This window comes from Lepisosteus platostomus, chromosome 4, assembly GCF_059453375.1.
Source record: "Lepisosteus platostomus isolate fLepPlt1 chromosome 4, fLepPlt1.hap1, whole genome shotgun sequence".
Taxonomy (NCBI): Eukaryota; Metazoa; Chordata; class Actinopteri; order Semionotiformes; family Lepisosteidae; genus Lepisosteus; species Lepisosteus platostomus.
In genome coordinates, this window is record NC_142614.1 from 21,421,720 (window position 1) to 21,448,016 (window position 26,297).

Here is a 26,297-nt window from a genome sequence, read left to right on the forward strand (position 1 = left end):
GCAATAAAGAACAGCTTTACTCCTTTATGTATTTTTGTTTAAAAGAATGTCACTGCTATTACTAGCAGGATTTGCAAGAAAAATGGCTTGTACTCAGAATTACAGAAACATTGGAGGACACTGAATTTAAAGTGTATCCATTATAAACTTGGCATACAGCAGTCAAGTACTATAAAGGCAGGAAAGGACATTGGTGCCTAAAGGTGAGCAATGATGATTTGTTGTAGACTGGAGTCGCAGATTTTATAACTACTTCTAAAACAACAAATCACTTCACAATTTGAAGCATAACACAACAGTAAAGTAATTTACTTTAATACCCAAATATCCATTTAGTCACATGACTATAGGCTGTCAAAATGTAGTGGTTTTGCTTTTGATGTTAATTCATCACCTTTATTTTTTTTAACCTGATTTGGTATCATCAGTGCCAACTGGGATGCAGTTAATACCTTTCAGTCCAACAGGCGCCTGGTAAGCCTCAAGAGTTGTTTCTGCCTGATGAACCAAGGAAGCCCTTGGCTGCTGTATTCCACCCACTCCTAGTGGCACTCAAATAATTCAGCAATACCTCTGGGACTCTCTCAGCTTCAGATACGTACAGTAGTGTGGCAAACTGTCCGAAAAGAAGGGATATCCAGGCCAAAGCTCAGCCAACACTCAGAGAGAAGTCTTGGGCTGCCTGAGCTATTTGGGAACCCAATAGACCATATCAAATTTGTATTGAAAACCATTTTTAACTGTCGTCAAAAATATCACCTGAGGCCATATATGTTTAGATATGAGCGCCAAGATACAGAGGTGAATGAACGTAGAAATAAAAAACAAAAATGAAGTTTGCTTCAAGTGTGCTATGGTTTCCATTTTAATTCAAATAATTTTTATTTGGCACCTCTTCAAATTCTAGTCAGTGATTGAATTTATTCACTGCTGCAATATAAGACAGCCAAATCGAGGGTCAAATGAAATATGGCATAGTCACTGACACACAATGGATGCTTCGAACATGACTGCTGATTGCTAACAAGAGCTGCAGTAGTAGTGAAGAACAACAGAAACAAAAAAACATTAAAATAGGGCAATGGGAGTTCTGCCTGAGTGCACTACGCAGTGAATTTTTCACAGTCGGTTCTTTTACAGTGCGCTTTCTTCTGCAAAGGCATAAGGACAACCTCACTGTGAGTGATGCAGTGAGTTGTGCTGCATCAGATTAACAAAGGATACGGGGCTTCAGAAAGAGCTAAAAAAATACAACCCTCAGTGAAATCCATCAGGTGAAACAGGTTACATTCTAAAAGAAGAAAGTTAAAGCCAGGCCAATATTTGTTCAGGTCTGCATCTAAAACAAAGGCAAGAGAATCTGTAATGTGGCACAACAAATGAAAAAATAAAAACAATGTACCAGTTTGCTAAGAAAGGCCTCACGGTACTGCTGCTGGACACCTCTGAAGAGAACCAAAGAGAATGAAGAAGCATTTTTCTAGAAGCTCCATATTATCTGATGCCAGAAAAAGACGTCACTTTCTGTAGGTTTTTTTAGCAGGGGTCTATTAATACAATAAGTACTATCATGCTTCTAGTAGAGAATGAAACACTGGTCTTTAAGCTAAATCCTGAGTTCATGACAACCGGCAAAACAGTGGTCTCAATTGAACGCTGCATTAAATGCACTAAATACTCTGAATATAGTGCTTACCATCTACAAGATTTTCCACAGATTTTACTAAGACTGCAAAGGTCACCCACAGAAGGATGTAATTCAGACAGCCTCTGTTGTTTGTCTAAATATCTCTGCATTTCTGTGTCTCACATAGCTATCGGCTAAGCCTAGCCTCTGCCACAGACATACAGTAGACACGTACTGACCTACTGGAGCAGAAAGACATCTGCCCTTAACTCTCAAGTCTCTTTGTCACACATCCCAAATCATTACTGACACAAATGTGCTGCATCCCCACAGTACTGCAGCTTTGAGACATTTAGAAGAGTTTTTTCATTAACACTGCAAGACTCCTCAAAATGATACCTCATCTCAATTTTCTCTCCAAATTCCTGACGACCTTCAATAAATTCTGAATTCAGAATGATTATAGTTTCTAATAAGGATTATATGAACAAAACAAAGGCTCTTAAACTCTAGCTGTCTCTATTAATTCTCAGTTTACTGTTTAAGTCTATGCCTAAAAACTACAGTTTGCTTCAAAGCAGGTCACTGCCTGACAGACTGTCTGGTGTATGCTGGGTTTTTGCAAGCAGGACCTGCTTTGAAGAAAAGTCAAAATTATACACAGAATGAGAACTTATTTGCTTACACTTTGTAACCAATGACAAAGAAATCATGTGATGCCCTCATCGTGTTTGAAACAGACAGTAATATCAGTGTAGTAGAGACTACATTGATTATCATATTGATAAATCAAAGCATGCTTGACAGTGATACTGGGTCACTGGAAAAGAGAAAACTCTTTAACTCCTCATCACGGGATTAAGTACTGAAAGGGAGAAACAGTTCAAGGTGCTGAGGATGTCTAGACTTCTCCTCAGAAATGCCTGCTCACTCCCTGATTCACAAGGAATTCAGAGATTAATGAATCACTACTGTCTCTGTATTGTAAGAATTTCAGTACCTTGTTTCCATGTTGAGCTGTGTGAAGCATCCTTGTGTATCTGTCACAAACTGGACATAATACATTTTGTGTTTATTTGCTGCATTATTGCTAGAACTCTAAAAGATTCTTTAGATGACAGCTGTGAATGCAAAACTATCAGATTTAAACATCACTAAATGACTATGCTGGCTACAGACATCACAATTGATTCACTGAACTGCAGTTGTCAACTGGATCAAAATGATCGCTGTTAAGTACGTTTTAAGGCACAGCAGGGAAAAAGGCAAGCTGTTTCAAAGAGCACACAGCATGTGCCAAAATATCCTCATCTGAAGTTGAGGAGTTCTCTTACAAGAAAAGAAATACTGATGTCAAACCCCCACCTCCATTAGGTCTGCAGCAGAGGAAAGGCTTGTAAGATAAAAAATATGAATGATGAAGGACTAGGCAGTGAGAAATGACCACTAGTGATCTGTCAAGCACTAATAATCATTGATTTGCTGCTGGAGTGAAATGGTGCTGGAGAATATAGGTGAGATGTGATAGGTAGGTTGCTTGAAAGGCAGAACCGTGCTCACTACTTGTGGCCTAGGTCCCTTGATATCAGAGCACATAATAAGATTACCCTAAAAACTGCCGTAGACCAGGGAATTAAGGTCAAATGCAAATTGCAAAGCGAGACGTCTGTGTGTGGGAGACACAGTAGCCTGATTAAATGAGGTGAGCTCGTGTTTCCCTGGTGTGAAAGACACATTTTCCTTGGCACACTCAGTCATCTGCAATGGCTTCTAGGTTTTCATACATAGACTCACTCTGTACTTCCTGCCCTTTCCAGTTTCAGCCTGGCAGAAGAGTCAGATACCATTTTAAAAAATCATTCAGGATATCCATTTTTTCTTATAAACGTAAGAGCAATCCCTACCCCACCCCATTCCTAGTCACCTTTGAACAGGAGCTGGGTGTTGCGCATGGTTAATTAATAAGCCTTTTGAACTCCTCATTTGCTAGCCTCTGGGTTTTAAACTTAAAAGTATAAAAAACTAATACAAAATTTACAATAAAATGAATCAATTGGAAATGTTTCAGTTAATCTGCATCGGTAGACTGCATCCTGAACATACATAACTTTAGAATATCTCTTTTGTCCATCCATCCATTTTCTAACCACCCCTTCCAATTCCAATTCGCTTTCACGGGGCAGCAGAAGACTATCCCAGCAAGCAAACCAGGGTACACCAGGCCAATTTTACCAGAAACCAGTTAACCAACCAGTGTGTATTTGGACTGTATGAGGAAACCGGAGCACTGTATTCCATACAGACAGCACCCCAGCACCCCATGGTAATGGCTGAGGGGGGGAATTTAGCCCAGCAACTGGGATAACTCCCTACTGTTCTTGAGAAATGCCCAGGGATCTTTAATAACCATTGAGAGGTCAGGGGCATTAGAACCCACACAGACTGCAGTGTGGGCTCCCCCGCTGGTCCCACTAACACCACTTCCAGCAGCAACCATTGCATAGGTCTCTCATCCAGGTACTAACCAGGGTCAACCCTACTTAGCTTCAGTGGGTAGCCAGTTGAGAGCTGCAGGGTGATATGGCTGCTGGCTATCCCTTTTGTATCAACCATAATTCAGATTAGTATACTTACAGTGAGGTATGGTTTAAAGAAAATGTCTCACTGATACAAGATAGATAAACAGTTCTGGTGCTTGCTTCACCCTGTGCTAATGCAGCAAATCAAACAGGAAATGTTCAAATTCTCATATACTAGCATTTTTAAAGCATTGTCAATAAACAGAATATTGTGATGAACACAGCAGTTTCAGTGAGTTCTCAGTATATTTCCCTTAGTGTGTCAAACAGAGACAAAGAGAAACTAATGACTCCAGGTGCCTGAATACCAACAAAGGTTCACTCAGAAACTCCTACTACACAGACCTCCTGGAAAGCGAGAGGTGGAGGCAGAAAATGAAGACTCAAGGGGACCTTCCTAGTGAAAGTTAGATACCAGAACTCTCCGCCATCCACAAGATACCTCTGTATCTATAACAACATGCCCTTTCTGTCGTCTTGTATACCCTTTCATCCTTACAGCTCAATTGCCAGGCCCTGTTGTCCTACCCCAGGCAGCTCTGCACTGCCGCTGGGGTTCCTTATCAGAGAAAAGGGGACTATCGTTGATCTGGGCCAGAAGTCCTGCACATCTTTTATGTCAATCTGTGAATAACCACTGACCCAGGGACTGAGAAGGTCTTCTGATTTTTCCCAGATATCCAGGACAGAACTGCTTCAAAACACTACAAATCTTATGTATTCAATTGTGTTCAATACTTTATTGCCAAGTCAACACAATTAATTGGAATTTGGTCTAGTGCAGCCTATAAAAACACATATTGAGGTGCTTAATTGCCTCTACATACAGCAGGTGCTATTTCAGAACCGAACAGTACCATGTAAGACGTAGACCTAATTTTCTCAGAACTGTTACATTAAATATGTTGTATATTAGTAATAAGCAATATATAATTCAAGGTAAGTAACCTCATAGCTGGAAATTCACCAGAAACAACTGTATAAAGAGTTCAGCTCTTCAGTGACTATTAGTAGATTTTTAGTTGCTTTTATTGAGTTCAGTTCTGTAGATCATTTCTGAGGTTCCCAAATACAGTAAGGTATCGTTCTAAAGAAATGGATCAGAGAAATGGAGTGTGTTAAATGAATAAAAAGAGACAAATTAATGATGTCAGGAGGAGTCAGGAAGGACTCAGGCATCTGAAGAACGCACCCCACCTCTGTAATACCTGGAAACTGGAAGGACAATTATTGTCCTTGAATTGTAATTGAAGGGAAAGAAGCCAATCTGTCTTTTGTATTTACACTTGCTGACAAAAGTTCACATCCCTACCTTCAATGAAAAATGCAATAATTCACGTTACTAACAATTAAGAAAATTCAGAAACTTATGTACTGTTAAAACTCCCTGCAGCATTTGTAATTTTCAATTATGTTTGGAATGACTGTATACAATACGCTACACCTGACAGCTACAGTTACATAACTGCAATGCAATAATATATTTTATAAAAATGCCCTTGAAAAAATAAAAGTTTAATTTGCAGATATGATTTTAAATGAAAACAGTTTCAGGGGACTAATTACCCCTAAACCTTGATTCAATCAATAACTTACTTTTCTACATTTGTTCCTTAAGTCCCAAAAGGAACCCTTTAAAAAGTTGAAACATTTCTGGGAATCAACAATTGCAACCAAAGACTGCATAATATAAAATAACCAAGGTTTTAAAAATGAATCAATTAAAATAAAGATAAATTAATGACAGCCATTTAGAGTCTGTAAGAAAGCACAGCAAAAGGGTTCAGCAGAAGCCCCTAGAATGACTCATATCACCATTTGCATTTGAGCTCGAGCCGTTATCGGTGTCTGGAGAGAACCTGTTGTGATGCCGCAGTGCCCACATGGAGAGAGGCAAGATTTACCAACGGACGCTCTGAAAACACGAAGTGTTACAGACTGCTTTGTTAAGAGAGGTTAAATTTACTCCCTGCAACCAAAATGCAAGAGCCTTGCAGACAGGCGCTGCTGACAGACATTGGCAAAGCAAAATGAAGCGGAAATCAGCTGCCTACCACTTGACATTTGGTAATTGAAAGTGATAGATGCTTATGAGCGTCTGGGAGGATACGTGAGCTCTGAACTCGCTGTGCAATCTGTCTGCCATTACCTTATCATTTACAGATTAGAGTGCGCCAGGGATGAGGCCGGTGATTAGTTAATGACATTGTTTTTAATACACATCTGGTAGCAAGGGATTGTGTTTGCCATAGAGAGTGAACTGGCAGAAGATTATCTAGAGGGTTGTCATAAAGGGGGTCAGGAAGAGACAGCATATCTGCAGAACTAGGACAAAACACACTTGATTATAATTGCACAAGGGTAGGGCCAAGGTGGACAAACAATAAAATTTCCAGCTTCTCAAGTGGGAATGGAAACATATCCATATATACTGTGGAGTAAAAAAAGGCCATAGGCCTGTCGGAAGGGGCCTCCAAAATGATATTTTGCAGCACTGACTTTCTTTCCTAAAGCACTTACACCTCCTCTTTCCACCAGCTTTTCAGAATGCAAGATGAATATGACGAGAATTTTTTAGATTAAATAAATATAACTGAAGCTGAGATTATACGTGTTAGTAAGATCCCACAAAGCAGTTAGATGCGGTTTTCACATTAGAACAAGAACACTGGTGCGCTCTAAAGACGAGCCAATGACTTTTTAATGAATTGATTATCTCTAGTCCTGAGGAGCACAAAGAATGAAGGACTTAGATTCAAGTATTCAGAATCCTTAAATGCACTGTCAAACCAGAGTACAGCTTCAAGCACAGCAAAGATATACAGTAAACCCTCAGCAACACAAGAAAATCTTGTCTCAGAAGAGTTGTGTTTAGGATTGAAAACAGGAAGCACTTTCTTACATGAAGAGCAGAAGATGTCCGGGACTACTCAACCATATGTTTTGAAGCTGAATGGCACCTTTGTCACCTTTCATGTGTTCTTATATTCTTAAGAATGAAGGGAGACAAATATTTTTAAAAAGTCAGTGCTGCTCTGCAGCTGTACACTCCCAGTAAAATATTTGCTTTATTAATTTTCAATAAATTAATGAAGTTTTATCTTCTTTGAAGTTCTTTGAACTCACAACTGGCAGCCCACTGAAGCTAAGCAGGTGTGAGCCTGGTCAGTTCCTGGATGGGAGACCTCTGGGGAAAAACTAAGGTTGCTGCTGGAAGAGGTGTTAGTGGGGCCAGCAGGGGGCGCTCACCCTGCGATCCATGTGGGTCCTTATCCCCCAGTATAGTGACAGGGACACTATACTGTAAACAGGTGCCGTCCTTCAGATGAGACATAAAACCGAGGTGCTGACTCTGTGGTCATTAAAAATCCCAGGGCGTTTCTCGAAAAAAGTAGGGGTGTAACCCCAGCGTCCTGGCCAAATTTCCCATTGGCCCTTACCAAACATGGCCTCCTAATAATCCCCATCTATGAATTGGCTCATTACACTGCTCTCCTCCCCACTGATAGCTGATGTGTGGTGAGCGTTCTGGCACACTATGGCTGACATCGCATCATCCAGGTGGATGCTGCACATTGGTGGTGGTGGAGGGGAGTCCCCATTACCTGTAAAGCGCTTTGAGTGGAGTGTCCAGAAAAAGCACTATGTAAGTGTAAGCAATTATTATTATTATTCTTTGAGGACACTCCTAAACAATGAAAACTGAGCACTTCAAAATGGACACAAATGCAAGATGAATCAAGTGTGATTCCATCTTGGAAACCATGTTACTTTAAATCCTGCTGCCTTTTCCTGCCGCATTATGCTTAAAAAATATTATTCTGGAACCATAAACATTAAAAACAAGGGGTTTCACAAAACAAAATGAAATAACCACCCTGGATTCCACTTAGAAGACAGGCATACTAGGTCAGTAAACTCTTAAAAAAAAGAACCATGATTAGAAACGTCCAAAAAATGAACTAAGAGCTGGCAACAGACAGGGAATACAATGTATCTTCAAAAAAACACTGAAGCCTATAGACTAAAAAAATAAATATAGACATAGTTTGTATCTTGTATATAAGATACAAGACTGGAGATTTGAATCCTCAAAGGAGTACCACTACACTAGAAAATAATATCTCAATGATTTCACAGACCTAACAGCTCAGGCCTCATCACTGTAATTTAGTTTTGTGGTTGAAACAGAGAATGCTTTTGTAGATGAATGACAGGAACAAAAGCACCATGAACAAATGAGCTGAGCGTTTGCAAGTCAACAGCTTCTTTCAAATACCATGACATAATAAGACAATACAGAATGAAACAGAAATCCCTGCAATCGGAGGTAAACAGCTAATATAATTCATGACTCACTGACAGAAATTTTATTCAGGTTCTGTTTTTCATTGATGACAAATACAGTTTCACTCCAAAAACAGTGTTGACTATTCATAATCTAAAAAAAAGAAAAAGAAAAAATACAGCTGAAAGCTTCTGTGAGTCTCCAAGTATATTTTATTCATAAAAAGCCAGGTCTTCCTTTTTTTCCCACCCCAAATTGTGCTCATGCAAGAGGACAAATCTCTGAATATGCGGGATCAGCAGTCTCTTTGTATTTGTGCTTTTTCTTTCCAGGACCCTAATTGTTAAAACATCATGCATGTCATGTTACTTTAATTTGGTTGTGTATTAAATAAGACCATAAACATTACATATCTATTTTGGAAGATTTGGTTGCAGAAGTCTATGAAGTATTCAAATTCTTAAGAGCATGGAAACATTATTTTGATTTAGTTATTTAGAGAAATTAGATCATCGACTTAACACAGGATAGAGGATAAAATATTAGTAGGTTTTAAAGGTTCACCACAAATGGAGCTCAAATAATGAGTGGAAAAGTAAAGAACTATCTACAACAGTTTCTTTTACAAACAAATTCTGATGTGAATATTCCATTCACCTATCCACAGTGAATGTTATCTATGCATAATTTACATTTCCTTTCTAATGAGGACTAGACTATTTATGGTCATATGCAGAGCAATATCAGTTGAGAAACGTTCTTGAAAAAGGCATTACTGACAGCTGACTTGTGCCCATTTCATATTCACAGCTTGATCTGTTTTCAACTTTTAATTAGCAACTTGCAGATTTTATTTATAATATTTAATTCAACAGCATCCTTTATTTTATAGAGTGCCTTTGGTTTAACTTACAGATCACAATGTATTGTACACAGAAGTATAAAAAAGGAGATCAGTAATGATAGTATCAAGTTGTTCTCCACCTTTATCCTGCTACTCTCTTTCCGTTTTCATACATTAAGATGCCAGATTGGCTCAGTGGCAGTGCTTTACTAAACGTGATCTGGCATTCAAGTTTCACGTTCAGATAAAAATATATATATATCTGCTTTGTATCTCAAAGCATGCATGCAGTTCATGTATGGAGACTCCAAAAGTTTTTTGTAATAACAAACTGACAACATATGCGAGTTCTATCACAACACTAATAACTCCTGTAAAAGTAGGACCACATATACTGTAAGTAATGATACACCATAGAAAATCATGCTGCTCTTGAATTACGGAAATGGCAGAAAAAACATTAAAACGCCAATTCAAAAGCTGGGAAGCCTTTCAAAGATATACTGTAGAAAAGAGCCCACGAAAGCAAACAGTTTGTTAAGATAAAAGAATCTAGACCTGGCAGGGAAGCAACCATGATATGTCAAGTACAAAATGGGTTACTCCGATGTGTATTAGAATACTACACGCTCGTTACACAATCACACTTATGTATCTGGTATAAGTATTATAAATCTGCTTTTTATCTCCCCTGTTTTCAAAGAACCTTAAAATTGACCAAATTAAATTGACTAAAACTGTTTTAGAGAACTCGTGTAAGAAAGTGCTGTCATTTCTTAGACAGTTTAAATGAACCACTAGAATATTTTCCACCCTGAAGAGATGCCCATCTCTAATAAAACAAACACTAATGATGTTGCTTAAGTGAGATAATAACAGTCCAATATTTTCACATTTTACTAGGAAAGTACTGTAAAGTAGGGGATGGTATGTATGTTTTGTATGTATTCATCAACTTTGGGTGCCAAAGTTTTTGTATTTTAATTACAAAGTTTTGAGAACAAGGGCTACACTGGTAGTTATTTTGTTCACAGATCCCGGAGTTAATGTGTATTTTGAACATCTAAGCAGCTGTCACCAATGAATTAGACACCAAAAGGGATGTTGATGATGTGATGGTGGCCAGATTTGTCCTTATTCTAGCAAAGCTGTACAACTGGGGAGGATGTCTGTGTATCCTGATAAACCAAGTAACCTAATTAATTTGTTACTAACAATTTGGGAAAGATTTCACATTTGCAGTTTGAAACTTTACAACAGTTGGAGAAAGCAGACGTGTTCAGATAAGCCCATATATATTACTTGTACATCTATGAGCTGATACGATATATCAGGCACATATTCAACTCAGTTGTACAGTTTTTTTTAACCAAAAGCTGTCATCACCATTGAGACATCAATCTATATTAAATAACAAAACAACAGATAGTTTAGAGGAAAAACATTAGTAAGTCTAGAATTAACAATGAAGAAGGGTGAAGAAAATCAATTTGTGTTTATACGCTCATTTAATCGCTGATACTTGTTTCTAATGCTTTTCTACAAGACAAAATGTTTTTGTCAGTCCTCTCAAAAATTGGTAATATTCCAATGAGGAAGCAATGGCTTTGAACTAAAGAAAACAAACACTGTGGCAATCCATGAGACAAGAGTACAAGATCAATTAGAAGTTTTACCAGATAATTAGGAGAGCTTTGATATGCTTACTAGCATTACTGTGGAGGAGACATGCTTTTGAATTTCATTAAAGGAACTGGAAAAGCCAGGGACTCTTCTAAAGAGCCACTTGCTGTTAATAGACTCAAAATGGTTTGTACTCGTCACTATGTTTGGCACAAAGAAAAACCAAATTAATATCTTAAATCAATCAGAATCCTCTCATTATAGAAATGATGGATTTCATTATAGAATTATAGAAATGGAATAATGGCTTCACGATTTCTCTAATTTACTTTTCAACAAGATAAATTGTATTAATGATAGTTTCACATGGACTCCACTCTCCCATTTAGTTTTTCATTTGATATTTGTATGTTTAAAAATCTTACCATTTTTAACAAACTCCACATTTTTATGTTCTTTTTATTTCTTTTCTTTTTATTTCCCCTTTAAACTCTTTTTTCTTTTAATAAAATGTCAATTTCTCCTTTAACCAGTTCACTAAGTGCAATGGGTTCTACACTGCAGTCAAAAGACTTACATTAGAGATACAGGCCCAGTCTTGAGGGCTGCTTCCCCCTGCTGACTTGGAACTGGAGCCACAGTCAGTAGACTGACCTGGTCTAGCTGAGAAGGAGGGGGGAGGGGAGGTGTTGTGACAATATGAAATGTAGGATAGGCTGGCCACCTGTTAGACACAAAATCCCACCGGGCTAGGAAAGCATAGTCACCACGGAGACCAGACTGGGAGGCTGAGAGGGAGAGAGACTGACTCTCAGTTTGCCACTGAGAGGAGAGCGCCTGGCAGAAATCCACTGAGACAGACAAAAAGATGGAGGGGGGCAAAGAGTGAGAGGGAAGGAGGCAGACAGATGGGCAGACAGAGTGAAAAAAAGGAGAGAGAGAATGAGATGAGAAAAGAAAGCATAACAGAAGAGAGGGGACAGAAACGGGGAGATTCAGTTGTTTTGGCTAGTCGGGAAGAATGCTGGCAAACTGAAAGACAGGGACAGAGAAAGAGAGCAAACAGATAGAAAAGGGTAATAACAGAATGTCCTGTAAGGAAAAAAAGGAAAATGTAAGGGAACAAAACACAAAATATATTTTCGGGAGGCCTGTATTTCAAATGCTCACATTTTACCAAGTCACGGAGGTGCAGCTATAACTAAATGTCCTGACACAGGGGGTTCCAGTCCTGGTTTGGGGGATCCACATGCTTGCTGGTTTTTGTTTTCAATTAAAGAACTCAATCCTTAATTAAATTTAAATTTGTATTAATTTAAAACAGGGTTGGTGAAGATTAATTTAAATTATTTGTTATCACTTCCTACACATGTAGGATTTTTCCTTTTAACCATAATATTTCATAAGAGAAATTGTATTGTAAATTGTATTGTGTTTTCAATTTTTAAGATCACTAACGGTTCAGCAGAAAAAAAACCTTGCAAAGGTTACAAAACCTAAACCTTTTACAGATAAGCATCCAAGTAAAATCAGGATCAATCTTCCTAGTAACATCAAGCGTTCAATCAGGTGTGGGTGCAGGTCCCCAGAACAGGATTTTTGTCCTTGTTCTAATACATGGGCACAAAATAAATACAAAAGTAAGAGCTGCACAGCAAGACACTCCAAGATTGATCTCCAGTTTGATCTGATTTTTAAAACAGCAACAAAAATTGGACTGTATTTACTTTTTATTACCACTGGTCTTCCAAGTTCCAAATCATCAATGTAATTACTCAGGAAAAGAAAGCTCATGCCAACTCCCTTGTTTATAGTATTAAGGTCCCACTTACTCACTAGCTTTTGCTTTTTATTTATTTAACAAATTATACTGGAGGGTTGTTACTGGGAGTATCTTGAGCTCATTGCCACATCATTTCCAAAGAGAAGACGGAGGAACAGAATCAGTCTACAAACAGTCCAGGTGAGAATTATATTAATTGGGTGAAACATAAATGGAGCAGAGAAAGATAAGTCATGATTAAATTAGAAGTTCAGGGAAATAAATTCCAGGCAAAAGTCCTTATGATGTCCCAGCTACTCCTGGGATAGAGAAGAGAGCATACAATCCAGAGACAAAGTGAAAAGTGATGCTTGATGTACTATAACCAGCCCACTTGGTTCATTTTTTCTGATTGTCTCAGTGGACTCGACCCTGAAAATGTCAGAGAAGAGCTCGCTCCTTTCACCTTCACCCCTACAGTACTTGACCAAGTTTTTGAGTTAAAACTGCAAGCAAGAAAACTGTGAAAGCTCCAAATATTCCTCAAACTATTGTCTTGTAATATAAGAAAATGACAGCTATACAATTAAAGGAAACCTCACAGCTCCACCGTTCTCCACAGGCTTTCATGAGAGTCTTAGGCACCTGTCAACATTTTTTTCCCCACGTTTGTGTGGGTGTTTGCAGAATACAACATCTCACCGTGCAAAGTTTTGATGAGCAATTGTCTCTTTCTCAGTGGCCCTGTGATGGACATATCTTTTGCCATAGCTTCCGGTTTGTGACAACACTTATCAGGATAAGTGGCCTGCAGATAACAGATGGATATTACATTAATTTTAAATTGCACCTCGCGAACACCAACCTAACCTTCATTCAGAAGCAGTGCTTTCATATGATTTTAGCTACTGCACACTGCACCACATAAAAAAGGTAAAATAAAAACTCTTCTGGTAGGATCAGGATGGTTGTTCAACCACTTAATTCCTCAGAATTTTCAGCTGTTTTTAGCAGAAGAGGACCCAATTACAAGCAATATATAAATGGTCAAACATACTGTACTGCTTTCAAACTAATGTACAAATTTTATGATTGGAAGACGAATTGTGTGGAATGTATTATTGGATCGAGTGGCATGGTGCTGTGGCAGCAGCCTTATAACTCTTGGGTCCAGGGTTCACTTCTAAGCTTGCATGTTTTCTCTGTGTCTGCTGGAGGTTTCTTGGGGTACTCTGGTTTTCAAAGACACGCTGGCTAGGTTAATTGGTGTCTGCAAATTGTCCCTCAGAATGCGTGACCTGCACTGGACTGGCACTCTGTCCAGGTGCAGTCCTACCTTGTGCCCTGTGAGTCCAGGACAGGATTCAGGCTGCCATGACTCTTAACAGGACTTTCTGATAATGGATGGATAGTTTTATACCATTTTCTCTTTTACTTATGATGAGTTCTGCTTCATATTGAGATTTTCTTTTCTTAAATGTTTGGCAAAACCAGGAGCAACAGAGAATCACTGAAAACGTGTAAGGTAATGGAATAAGTGCCAAATAACAGCAGGTGCATATCATGTCAGGTGCACTATATAGAAATGCAAGTTAGCAGTTTTTATTGACATTTACAAAGCAGAATTATCAGAAATAACCATAAAAGTGGATACAGGTTAAATAATTAACTTTGATATGTAAATAATCACTTTGATATCAATATATACAAATTTTCAATGATTTACAGTTAAGAACATGCTTAATTTATTAATCACCCTAATAGGCAAAGATCAATTTTACATTTTAGACATCAGTTGGTAAGGTGTTACACTGGTTGGGTTTTATAAAGAAGTTCCAATGAAAAGTAATTAAAATATACTTTATGAAAAATTGATATTGCATTATGCTAGATCAGCTCATTGATGTTCAAGGTATATGGAAAATCATAAAGACTCTGAAATTTCATCATAATAAAATAAGCACTCATAAAATTAGTAGAATATTATCTGCAGTTAAAAAGATTTAAAAGGCATGAAAAGCTGCCCATCTTGCTGTAAACTAAGGTGAAACAGATCAGAGCAATACTGTACTTAATGGCCAAAATATTTTGGAACCCCCAGTCAAATGAACAGATTCTCTTAGAGACAGGTAATACATGGTTCCCTTGAGGAGCATAAATCAGTCTTTCACTACATTCCGTGGCCAGAACAATCAGTAGATCTAAATCCTATTGAACACTGCTGGAACCAGTGGAACATGCAGTTCAATCCCACACACCATTACCCTCATCACAACCTCAAATGGACCAGATCCTGACCTGAGTTTAAAGATTTGGGAGTGTGGACTGTCTTGTATCGAGGGGTGCCAGAGCTGACATTAGAGGTTCTGGAGTGTGGACTGTCTCGTATCGAGGGGTGCAGGAGCTGACATTAGAGGGTCCCAAATGAGGACTGTTTCATATTGAGAAGGCACCAGAGCAAGCTCTTTAACAACCTAAGCACATCTTTGTACAGTGAGAATAAAAGAGAGAAGCAACAAGAGAATTACTGATGGTACAAGAAGCTGACGATGCAAGAAAGGTGTGGGGCACACCATTTATTTTAAATGAATATAAGCCGCTCGAAAATGATAAGCAGATACTGAACTTCCACATCTCCCAAGATGTAGTGTTTTCAGAGATGTCTCAAAAGGCCAATCCGCAGCAGGGTGATCTTAATTGCTGCCTGGCATTATCATGATGAAGTGCTCTATAGGGCAGATACAGCCTTCCCACCAGGAGTCCTGACGCTCGCCCTGACTCATCTCCACGCCCTGTATTTACACTGGTTTCCAGAGTGCTGTGGAGATGACAGCTTAATGAATGCAAATGACAGTGCACAAAACCCCAGTGCCAGCCTGCTGAGGGCAAAATAAGGTCTTTTGAAAAAACATGTATCTAATTAGAGGACCATAAATGAATTCCATCACAAGCTCTGAAAAAAAAAAGTTCAGTAGCCAGCAAGCAAGCATAAATAAACGTGTTTGCACTACATGCACTGACATTGCCACAGAAATCTCTCAGCAAATTAATTTTCCTTAGTCTGCATTCTTCCTTACTAAACTCATAATCGTCTAAAAATATCATTTTTTAACTCCGGTAAAAAAGGAAACGGAAGAAACTTGCAGTTATCTCTGAGTCTTCCTATGGGATCTCCCTTACGCACACAGACTCTGAGATGCGGCAGACAGCCGTTGGCTCCTGGGCATAGACTCGCATGCCGATCTCTTCCCATCTGTTCTGACGTCAGAGTGCGACCAGGAATGATGGGGACTAATTACAAGAGGCTTTCAGCAGAGCTTTATGGTAGGAAAGAATTATGTGCGCAAAGGTGCTTTTTTTTTTCTCTAGAAGTACATCACAATAAATTAACCCTTACATAATAACAATAGAAAGGTTTCGTTAGGAAGAAGTTAAAAAGGTGCAAGTATTTCCATTTTTTCAGCACCACAAATAAGGGAGGCACATGTACATCTTGACCAGGACATTGCACTGCTCTATTACTCCACCCTTTACAACAGGAAACACAGACCTTCTTAGCTACTGCACTGAGTGAAAGAGAGCAGAAACACATCACTTAAACAATAATAAGCTGTAAGAAAACTTCCCATCCCCTTGTGAGTCTAACCAATTTGTTATAAGTCCTAATACTAATCAGCAGCAATTAAACACAGCAAATAGAAGGTGGGGGTGAGAGTAATGTCCAGCCTGCTGCATTTGCAATGCTTCTTTTTAATATCCCGTTTCCGTAAAGGGCAATTACAGGACCTGGACAAGAAATCGGGCATCCCACATTAAACAAACATTGCCTTTTATTCCCAGCTCCACTTCACCATTTGCATTACTTCCAGATGCCATTTGCACTGCTTGAGGCATTGCAGAACAAGATGTTTAGAGTGACAGCTGTTTTCCATTTAACTCTGAAGGCAACTGGGACTCAGGGAAAAGGGGGAAAGTATGACGGATGGGATGTTGTAAATGCACACTATTTCCTCTCATAGTAGAGAGCATACCGCCCCGCACAATAGCACATGCACATACACACCACTACTGCCCCGCACACTAGCACAGGCACATACACACCACTACTGCCCCGCACACTAGCACAGGCACATACACACCACTACTGCCCCGCACACTAGCACAGGCACATACACACCACTACTGCCCCGCACACTAGCACAGGCACATACACACCACTACTGCCCCGCACACTAGCACAGGCACATACACACCACTACTGCCCCGCACACTAGCACAGGCACATACACACCACTACTGCCCCGCACACTAGCACAGGCACATACACACCACTACTGCCCCGCACACTAGCACAGGCACATACACACCACTACTGCCCCGCACACTAGCACAGGCACATACACACCACTACTGCCCAGCACACTAGCACAGGCACATACACACCACTACTGCCCCGCACACTAGCACAGGCACATACACACCACTACTGCCCCGCACACTAGCACAGGCACATACACACCACTACTGCCCCGCACACTAGCACAGGCATATACACACCACTACTGCCCAGCACATGAGCACAGACACATACTGTAGAAACCAAATTCTACTAATCCCCAAAACCTCTTCTGACTTCAGTAAAAAGACCCTGCATGGCCACATTCAACCCCTCAGCTCAGACACCTTGATGCCTCCTGAATTCACTGTTGTTTATCCTTGTATAGATTGGATTCCCTTTTCTTGTAAATGAAAATATTACACCTAGACACGCCTTAAAATGAAGGCATCACACAGATTCACCCAGTCAAAATAATTTTAGATCTTTAATACAGCCCTTACGGTATATACAGTATGTACTCCCCAAACATTAAAATGACACTGTTGACTTATGAACGCCTCGACAACAGGAAAACCCCTCTATAACTGACTTAAAAATTAGAGTAATGCCATCAATTTGTTGAAAAGTACTGTGGTCTACCAATGTCATTAAACAAAAAAATCTATTGAAGCCAATTGGAACCATTCCATAAATAATTTATAAAGCCATCTTCTCTACCCAAGCGCTCAACGATAGTAAAGATATACACTTAGACTTAAAGAACAATTAACAGGTAAATGGGCATGAGCCTGAAATGTGAATGAAATTCAGTGTAATTGTGTAAAGTTCAAGGGGAGTATGATATACCCTTGCCTGCATGCTTTGCTAATGAACTCTGATGTTGGTTTCTTAGACTGAGGACCAAGGTTCATTTCAGCAGTAGCTATCTTTCAATTGGCTTCAGATGCTTTTCCCTGGCATATTAACACAGACGGACTAAAATAAACACTGACAAAGACAGGGCGAATAAACTGCAGATATTCAGAGACAGGAGGGTCCAGAACACAACAGACTCACTCTCCCACTGGCGCTCAAACAGACGGATGGTTACTTCTTCTTCCAACCTTCGTTCACAGCAGAATTATTAAAGTGAAAACAACACAAAGCACTGTTTAAAACTGGCAGATTTTGGCAAACTACAGCAGCCACAGTGCAGGAGTCTTCAAAACCACGACCTTAAAGAGGTTTTGGAAGGTTATTTTTTTGTTTTTAAGTTGACCTACTTTCTGTAAAAGATTTAGACAGCTTTCTACAATACAACTGTGCTCGCCAACACATACGCAAACATTGGCTTAACACATGAGTCACCTGAAGACTGGCATAAAAACTTTGTATGAAGCCATATTCAATCCCTTAAATTCAGTTTTCTTCAAAGTGGAGTGATATAAGTGTTTTAAGAATACATTTCATAGTGTAAAGGGTGGTGGGAATATGAAACAAGCTATACAGTCATGTTGCTGAAACTGATACCCTAAGTATACTCTTAAAAATGGCTGCCTTAAATCCTGAGATTAATTAGCTACTAACTACCACATAGGTTAGATGGGCCAAATGGATTTTCCTCATATGGAATCATTATTTGTTCTTAAACTACAAAAATAAGAAAGATACCAACTGAGAGGAGTTCATTGTCTTGACTAAGGACGGACCAAAGTTGAAAAGTCGAGAAAGTATTGCTTTAGGTAATTTTAACAAACCCATGACAATAAAATTCAAATATTTCATTGGATTGTTTGAGCTCTGACTACTCGGACACTGCCTCAGAAATAGAGGTAGTTTTATGCTTCTTAAGTATAAGGTCTGCTGACATTTATATGCATTAAATTTAAAAATCAATTAACAGAGGTTAGAAACAACAGCAACGCTTGAATAGAATCAATCTGTATTTTAACAGAAGGCTGCACAGTGCTGACACAGAAGCACAGAGCAAATGTTTTATCTCATGGAAGAAAAACTTCAGTGGAAGTTCATTTTTTCATGATTTCTTTGCAGCTCTTCTAGTTGCACTAGCCAAAACATATTCTAATGATGATGCTGATGCCAAGGACAAACTGTCCACTTAAGTGCTTAAAATCACTCAGACTTTTTTTCCACACGATGAAGAGCCTTATTCAGATTAATACTCAAGAAGTTGATAATGCCCAGCATTCGAAGTTTTTATAATATGGGTTATGATTGGACATTTGTAAGATGTTACAAACAAATTCTTATTTCAGCTCCGAAAAATCTAGCCCATTCCCATTCTGCTCTAGTATTGAGATTTTAGAACTGTCCAGGACATATACATTTTTTTGATTATGGATATATGCAAACACCAAGGGAAATAAAAGAACACTGGTGGCTCACTTGGCATATAGGAAATCCCACTCAAAATGTGAAAAATTGTTAAAGAGGTTTCTTTTTAATCAAACATACAGCAAGGTGATCTTCTGCCTGCCTGTTGTTATTAGTAATTACTGTACTTCAAAATAAGTACATCCTACAGATACTGACTGCTTTAGGCAGCAATCATAGAAGTACACTGACACCTCCACAGCCGGCTCTAACAAGCTGCGAACTCTCCTTGTCAAAGGCAAAGTGAATAAGACAGTTGGAGCTGTATTGCTCTTGGGTATGCCTCTGGGCAGGATTTCTGAGAGGCCTGCACAACACTACATATTCGACAACACCACAGAGATTTCAAGATATGCAAATAAATGCATATTTAAAACTAAACATCTGTTTACAGTGTCATCCATATAACACCACTTACTAAGATGCCCCAATATCCTCAAGCCTGTTTTTTAATCCAGGTTATTAGAAATAACTGAATATTTTTTACATACATCTTAGGTTAAACAAATTAATGTGGCCAAAGATTTTGTATTAACCTTTTCCTTTTGAATCCCATCTGATAAGGAAGGCTATTTTCACTACAGGCTAGTTTTGAATAATCTTATAATACTAAAACAGTATAAGAATCATCAAGCTGGAATTTCTTGAGCAGGATTACACATTTTGCCACTCTGGTAGCAAATCCTAAAAGGGTAATCTACCATTGGTGCTTGAAAATCCTGTCAGGAGAGACAGTCACCTCATTAATTTATTGTGTTTTGAGCTGTATTGGAAGATTCACTCAATATTTTTGCAAGTCTGATTCAAATGTAAGCATCTGAGGAATAAAAACCTGGCCATGACAAACCTGGAGAAACCCCCTGATGTTAAGGCTTCACAGCGATGCATGCTGTGAAGTATCAACTTGCAACCTGTATCTTAACTTTTCATGAAGTAAGGTTTGTGTCCCACGAGTTGGAGGTCTTTTCTCTAGAGTTTTCATTTTAAACTCCTTTCATTCACTTACTTTCACTTACTGTTTAAGTCATGGAAAATGTTTCATACCAGATGCTACATTATATAAAACATCCATATTTCCTAGCAAATTATGGTTAAAGAGAAAATAAGAAACAGACCTAGATAGAATGAGGAATTAAAGGTATAAATGCTCAATATAACAAATCCAATGAGTTACACACAAAGCATGGATTTTTATCATTTTCTTTCTTTGTATGTTTCACAAGGGCTAAAATATCCACCAACCGTCTCCACCACTCTGTAACCGTCAATGCTTGGTGGTGGTCTGGGACTGCCTATTTACCCATGGCATCAACAATCACGCATAGAAGTGCCATGTCATTCAAATAACTTCCAACCTAACCTGAAAGTAAGTCCAGTTTAGTGAATGGGAAGGTAGCGATGTGGACTCTGGTTATTTTGTATCTTTCACAACATAGGATGAACACAGGATGCTTAACTATTTCTCTTATGGAGAAAACCCCATGTTGCATCTCAAATGTTGTGAAAAGGACCATGTAACACCGGGCGAAGCAAGGGAGGTAAATGCAAATTCAAATCTCCACATGACCTTGGTGTTACAATGCCAGTCTGTTCACAAAGCTTTCCTGACTGACTTTTGCCCACCTGTGGGGAGCCAGGCACAGCAAAAGCACCTATTCAGGCCTAGCAGCCTAAGAAATTTATATAACCTCTCTGGTATAAAGTCTCCCTGTTATAAAAATCCCTAATTAAGACTGTTTGGCGTCTTTAAGCAGATTTTTCACTGTCGCCTGTTTGTCTGCTGACAATCAGTCAGCATCCGCCCAGCCACCGGACTCCAGAAGTGACCTAGAGGAATAAAAGGCCAGCTGCTTCGTTTTGCTTTGTGAACTGAAATGGAAACAGCTCAGCTTATGCACCCGGCATTGGAGGAGACAGAACTTCACACACACAGCTTGTGATCCCAGAGTCTAGTCAGCCACAAGGGGTCACTGTTCTGCAGAAAGCTGAGTCATCCAGACCATTCACCCCAATCCATGGTTTCCTGAACCCCCTTAAAATGTCACAAATTTCTGTCAGGTTTCCCCACAGTCTTTGCAACACTGCCCAAACTATTTATACTATAAAGTAGTCTAAAAAAGGCAAAGCTTTTAAACAACAGTTAAAAAAACTCCATAAAAAAGGGACCACTTCAATCAATTCGTCTGGAAGTGGCTGGAGCAAACTTGGAACAGATTTCATCTACTACCCAGGACAAAAGAGCATACAAAAAGGTTTTGAAATGATTTTAAAATCGATTCATTTGAAAAAGAAATGTCAAAACACTATTTATGTATTCTTGCAAAGGCCATCTGAGTACCTTCAAAGCGTATTGCAGTAATCTTAATGTGTGGAGTACTATACGTAATTAATTAAGAATGCAATATATAAAACAAGTCAATAACCAAACCAAATGCAATACTGGAAAAAAGAAATATAAACACTGTACTGACTTTTTCAGTACAGTGAACATTCAGTACCTTGAGATATTAAAATTTCTAAATAAATGCAATGTCAGAAATAAATAGAAAGGTTTGACAAAGACTAAGCCTGTTACCACCAATGAGAGAGCTTGTCTCAATAGCCTATCAATCAGGGCTCATAGAAGTGCACTGCTGTGCTAACCAGGCAAGTTCCAGACTGCAAAGACCATATGGCAGCTTTGTGGATTTGCTGTATAGGAGGTCAGAACATCCCACAGTGAAAACCTGAGATAACACACAGGTATGCATTTATGTTTACAACATTCAGCAGATCTTTTGTTGCTGATAGATAAGATCTTTGCTTTAATTACATTTTCATCCAAATGGTTAAATGGTGGATGATATGTTATAAATGTCTATTACTAAACTAGGAAAGAAACACATGCAAAGGCATTTACCAATTTCTAGATTTTGTATATTTTTCAGGGGAAAAATGACACTAACATTAAGAAGTGTAGAAGCATAGCAACTAACTACTGCCATCTCTTTCTCCTCTCATTTGCTGTCCCAATAAAACCTGCATTTTCTAGAGAAAATGCAACAGAATTTCACAACAGACTGTGTAATAAAAATAATTTGAAAGGGCATCGCTTTGGCAATGAGAAAAAAAAAACTAAAAAAAGATGTGAGAAAGTTACTTCAGGCTCCAATTCTTTGAATATCCATAGGCACAGAAGGGCACAGTAAAGACATGGTCACCTATCAAAACCGACAGGAGATGAATAAGAATTAGAGGCCCAAGGACAACTGTGACATCAGCTCTGAGCACCTCCAGGACTGTAAGGACAAGGACAGGACTAACTGGAGTTAAGAAAACCTCAGAGTACTATTTAACGTCATGGAGCAAAACTGTCATTCCATGCAAGAAAGTCAAGTTTAACTGTATGCATCTGCTATCAGCGAGATGTTTCTGTATACTATCTCTCCCCTTGCCTCACAACTACCTGCTCCTGTCTGCTAGCATGTGAAGACATTGGGCAGCATCAGTGTAAATCAGTCATATACTATGACAGCTACTGTATATGGAGCCTGTCAGATTCTCTTTGTCCCATGGTGTTTGTTAATCCATTTACATAAATGAAATTATTAATTTAGCATTTGGGGTCGTAGAAGCTCCTTGCTATGATAGTTTACCTATAAACACAAAACTCACCTTGCGGTGCTAGATTTGCAGTCAAAACTGCTGTGTAGACAAAGTCGCCTTATTGTTTCCCTGTACATCCTTGTATTTTCCAGTTCACATATGCACTGATAAGAAAGTATTGTAAATAAAGCAGAAACTATAACCTGTTTGGGGGACTTTTTTTGCTTTATACAGCAAAATACAAAGGCAATGTAATTTAATTTAAGATTACAAGATTAGAATACTGCAATGGCTTACATACTAGGGTACTAAATAGGCTTCAGTATGTCTAGACTTCTGAAGCTTTTGTGCTAACTAAAACACAATATAACTCCTGTCCTGTGTAAATTGCACTGGCTCCCTGTCAAATTTAGGGTGGACTTTAAATATCTCCTTCCCATGTATATGGTACCAAATGTTCTAGCTCCAGGTTATTTTAAGAATGTATTGCAGGTGTATAGTCCAGCCCTTAATCTGAGATTGCTGATTCAAGCATTCTTTGCCAAAGACCAGACCCTACACAGGTGATTGTGCCTTTTCTTTTACAAGCACCATGTCTGAGGAGCTCATCGCTTCAATCCATTAATGTCTTTGGACACATTTAAAACTCATTTAAAATATATATAATTTCAGTATCACTTGTATAATATAACTTGAGATTAAATGATAATGTTGAGTTATTGGATCTCTTTACTGTGTAATGCAAATCATTTTTCCAGTTTTGGCCAAATTACTTATTTGTCCCACACCGTACACAGTGCCTTGTAGAAGCTTTCAGTCTCTGTCCCCTTTCGTTGAATCACAAATATGTACATGCTTTTAAAAAGTGAATATTTTAATCAGAACCTGAGTGCTCACACTAAATGCTTTTATGAGTAGAAGAAATTAAATGTCAGCAAGAACTGCAGATAATTTCCAAACAGTTACAAAATTGCTCAGCTTAAGCTTTCAAGTTTTGATTAAAAATAATATATATTTTAAATTGTGTAAACATCATTTGGAACTTTGACAAAATGGGACATCATTGAAAGGCAGTGGATACCTTTGCAAGGTGCTGTATTTATTTAAGACTGCCTTTAACACTGCCTGGCAAAGTGCAACATGAATCAGAAATCCATTTATTCTTGCATGAATGCAGCTGTATTGACAGTAAAGTCTTAGAAAGCCCTCCAGTTCCAAATATAGAGAGGAATTGCACACAGTGCATAAGGAGGTAAATCAAACTGAAGGACAAAGCAGAAAGCCAAGATACTCTGTGATAAAAAATAAAATTTGAGGGGATTTTTGAATACTTCCCATACATAGACTCATGAAAGTGGATAAGTACTCAATGTATTAAAAAAACTCAGATATTTTCAAGCCTTTTTGAGGAAATCAGTTTATTGAATCTTACCTTTTGTACTGTATGTTTCTTTAAAGAAAGGAAGAAAAGGCCTGAACAGAACAGACAGAAGGAACCTGGGAAAAACCGTATCCAGTGAATCACCCGAATTTGCAGTGGGAGCAGCCATGAGGCAGAATTACTCACATAGTCTGGGAGCGACGCAGTGTCATCAGAACTGAATGGCCCCCTAAGCGATTGCGTGGCCTGCTCCAGGACTTTGTTGTGTTTCTTCGACAACAGGGCAAAAAGGCTGAAAAATAGGGTTACAAAATGGAAGATAAAAAGGAGTGTGAGATTTATGATTAAAACTATACCACCTGAACTATTCATACACAGTATGTTTTAATTTTACAGGATGGTGCAACAGGGCACTTAGTATTAGCAGCTGGGAGAATTCTACAACACTTCCCACAGAGTGCGATTGAAATTCTGTTCACTACTTGTGTAATATTATTGTGCCAAATGGTACCAAAATGCGAAAGAGAAACAAACTTTTTACAATCCCTGTAAGTTCCATACATTTTCAAAATAAATGTTCAGCATGTGTAAATGCACAAAATGATAACTGTGCTGTCTGAATGTACTGAAGTACATATTAATTATGCAAAGAGGAGCAGTTGTGCATTGGCAGTCACCTGTCAGAAAGCAGAGTCAGTGGTATTATGTGGATAAAACTACAGCAGCAAGGCCGAAGTGCACATTTACCAATCATCCAAAAATGGGCTTTAACTTGCGAAAAGCACACAAGACCATAATATCTCACATCGAGTGAAATTACGATGTCAGCAAAGGGAATTAAAGTTTCTGCCGAAAGGCATCCAGCGCTCAAGCTCCACTCCTACTCCTGATATTCGCAGAGGACAGTAGGAGTGGAGTTTGAGAGGCACAACATGTCTGTCAGTGGTGTGTTACCGTGTTCATTTTCAGACACTAAAATATCATTTCAGCTTCAGCTCCAAAATGTTTCATGTACAGAAGCAAGATAGGATAAAAAATAAACAACAGAATTAAGAATGAAGTAATTTAATTTTTTGTGGTGGTGGTGGGGGGGGGGGGGGTAAGGAGGTGTACAAAGAGTTCAGGTTATCATGTAAGATCTTTAACATGACTCCTTTGCCCTGTGCTTTCACAAAAGACAATCTTAGTGCTAAATTCAGTGGAATAAATTAACACAAACTAAAAGCAGTATTTTGCTAATCAATCAAGAACAATAAACCAAATGATATATTATTGGTATGCTACCGTAAACACAGTTTCACATTAAGTCATGCAAGAGTGCAACACAGAGAAAAACAAATACACAAAATGATGACAACAACAATGACAAAAAAGGTTTTCTTGTACTGCTCATTAAGTCTCTCAAGTGCCAATTTAATGTAATTGCTTCCCAGTTCTTTTACAAGCATTGTTCTGCTTAAAATGCTTCAGGGACAGAAATTTAAAAAATCTATCCAATTTCATCTTCTAAATATTCCAATGTGTATCTTCACAGGACCAGGGTGGATATAAGGCTTTATGACCAACAGTTGTGTTCATGTGATTCTTAAGCAAGTTGCCATACATAACATGGCAAGAAACCTTTTTCACCATACAAATCAAATACATTAATGGAATGGACAAAAACTATCCTGTATGGAACTGGACCTGGACTGCTATAATATATTTTCAAGTTTTGGCAGTATGCATTCATATACTGTATATATATATACAGCAGCCTTTCACTTAAACAACATCACAGACAAGGCTTCTTAGATCACAATATTTTTTCACAATTCTATCAAATGACCATGTTTCTGTAAAGTGATTATCAAGTCTCCTGCAACAGAGTAATTCACATCAAGCCATTAATCAGGC

General features: G+C 38.6%; 1 protein-coding gene across 3 annotated transcripts in view; it reads right to left on the reverse strand.

Moving 5' to 3' along the window:
- dym (dymeclin) overlaps window positions 1-26,297 on the reverse strand; it is a 149,069-nt gene that overhangs the window by 22,458 nt on the left and 100,314 nt on the right. For all 3 annotated transcript variants that reach the window (XM_088629003.1, XM_088629001.1, XM_088629004.1), the window contains one exon: window positions 24,588-24,693. In XM_088629003.1, coding sequence (XP_088485129.1) covers window positions 24,588-24,693 — 106 coding nt within the window. The remainder of the gene's footprint in view (window positions 1-24,587; window positions 24,694-26,297) is intronic.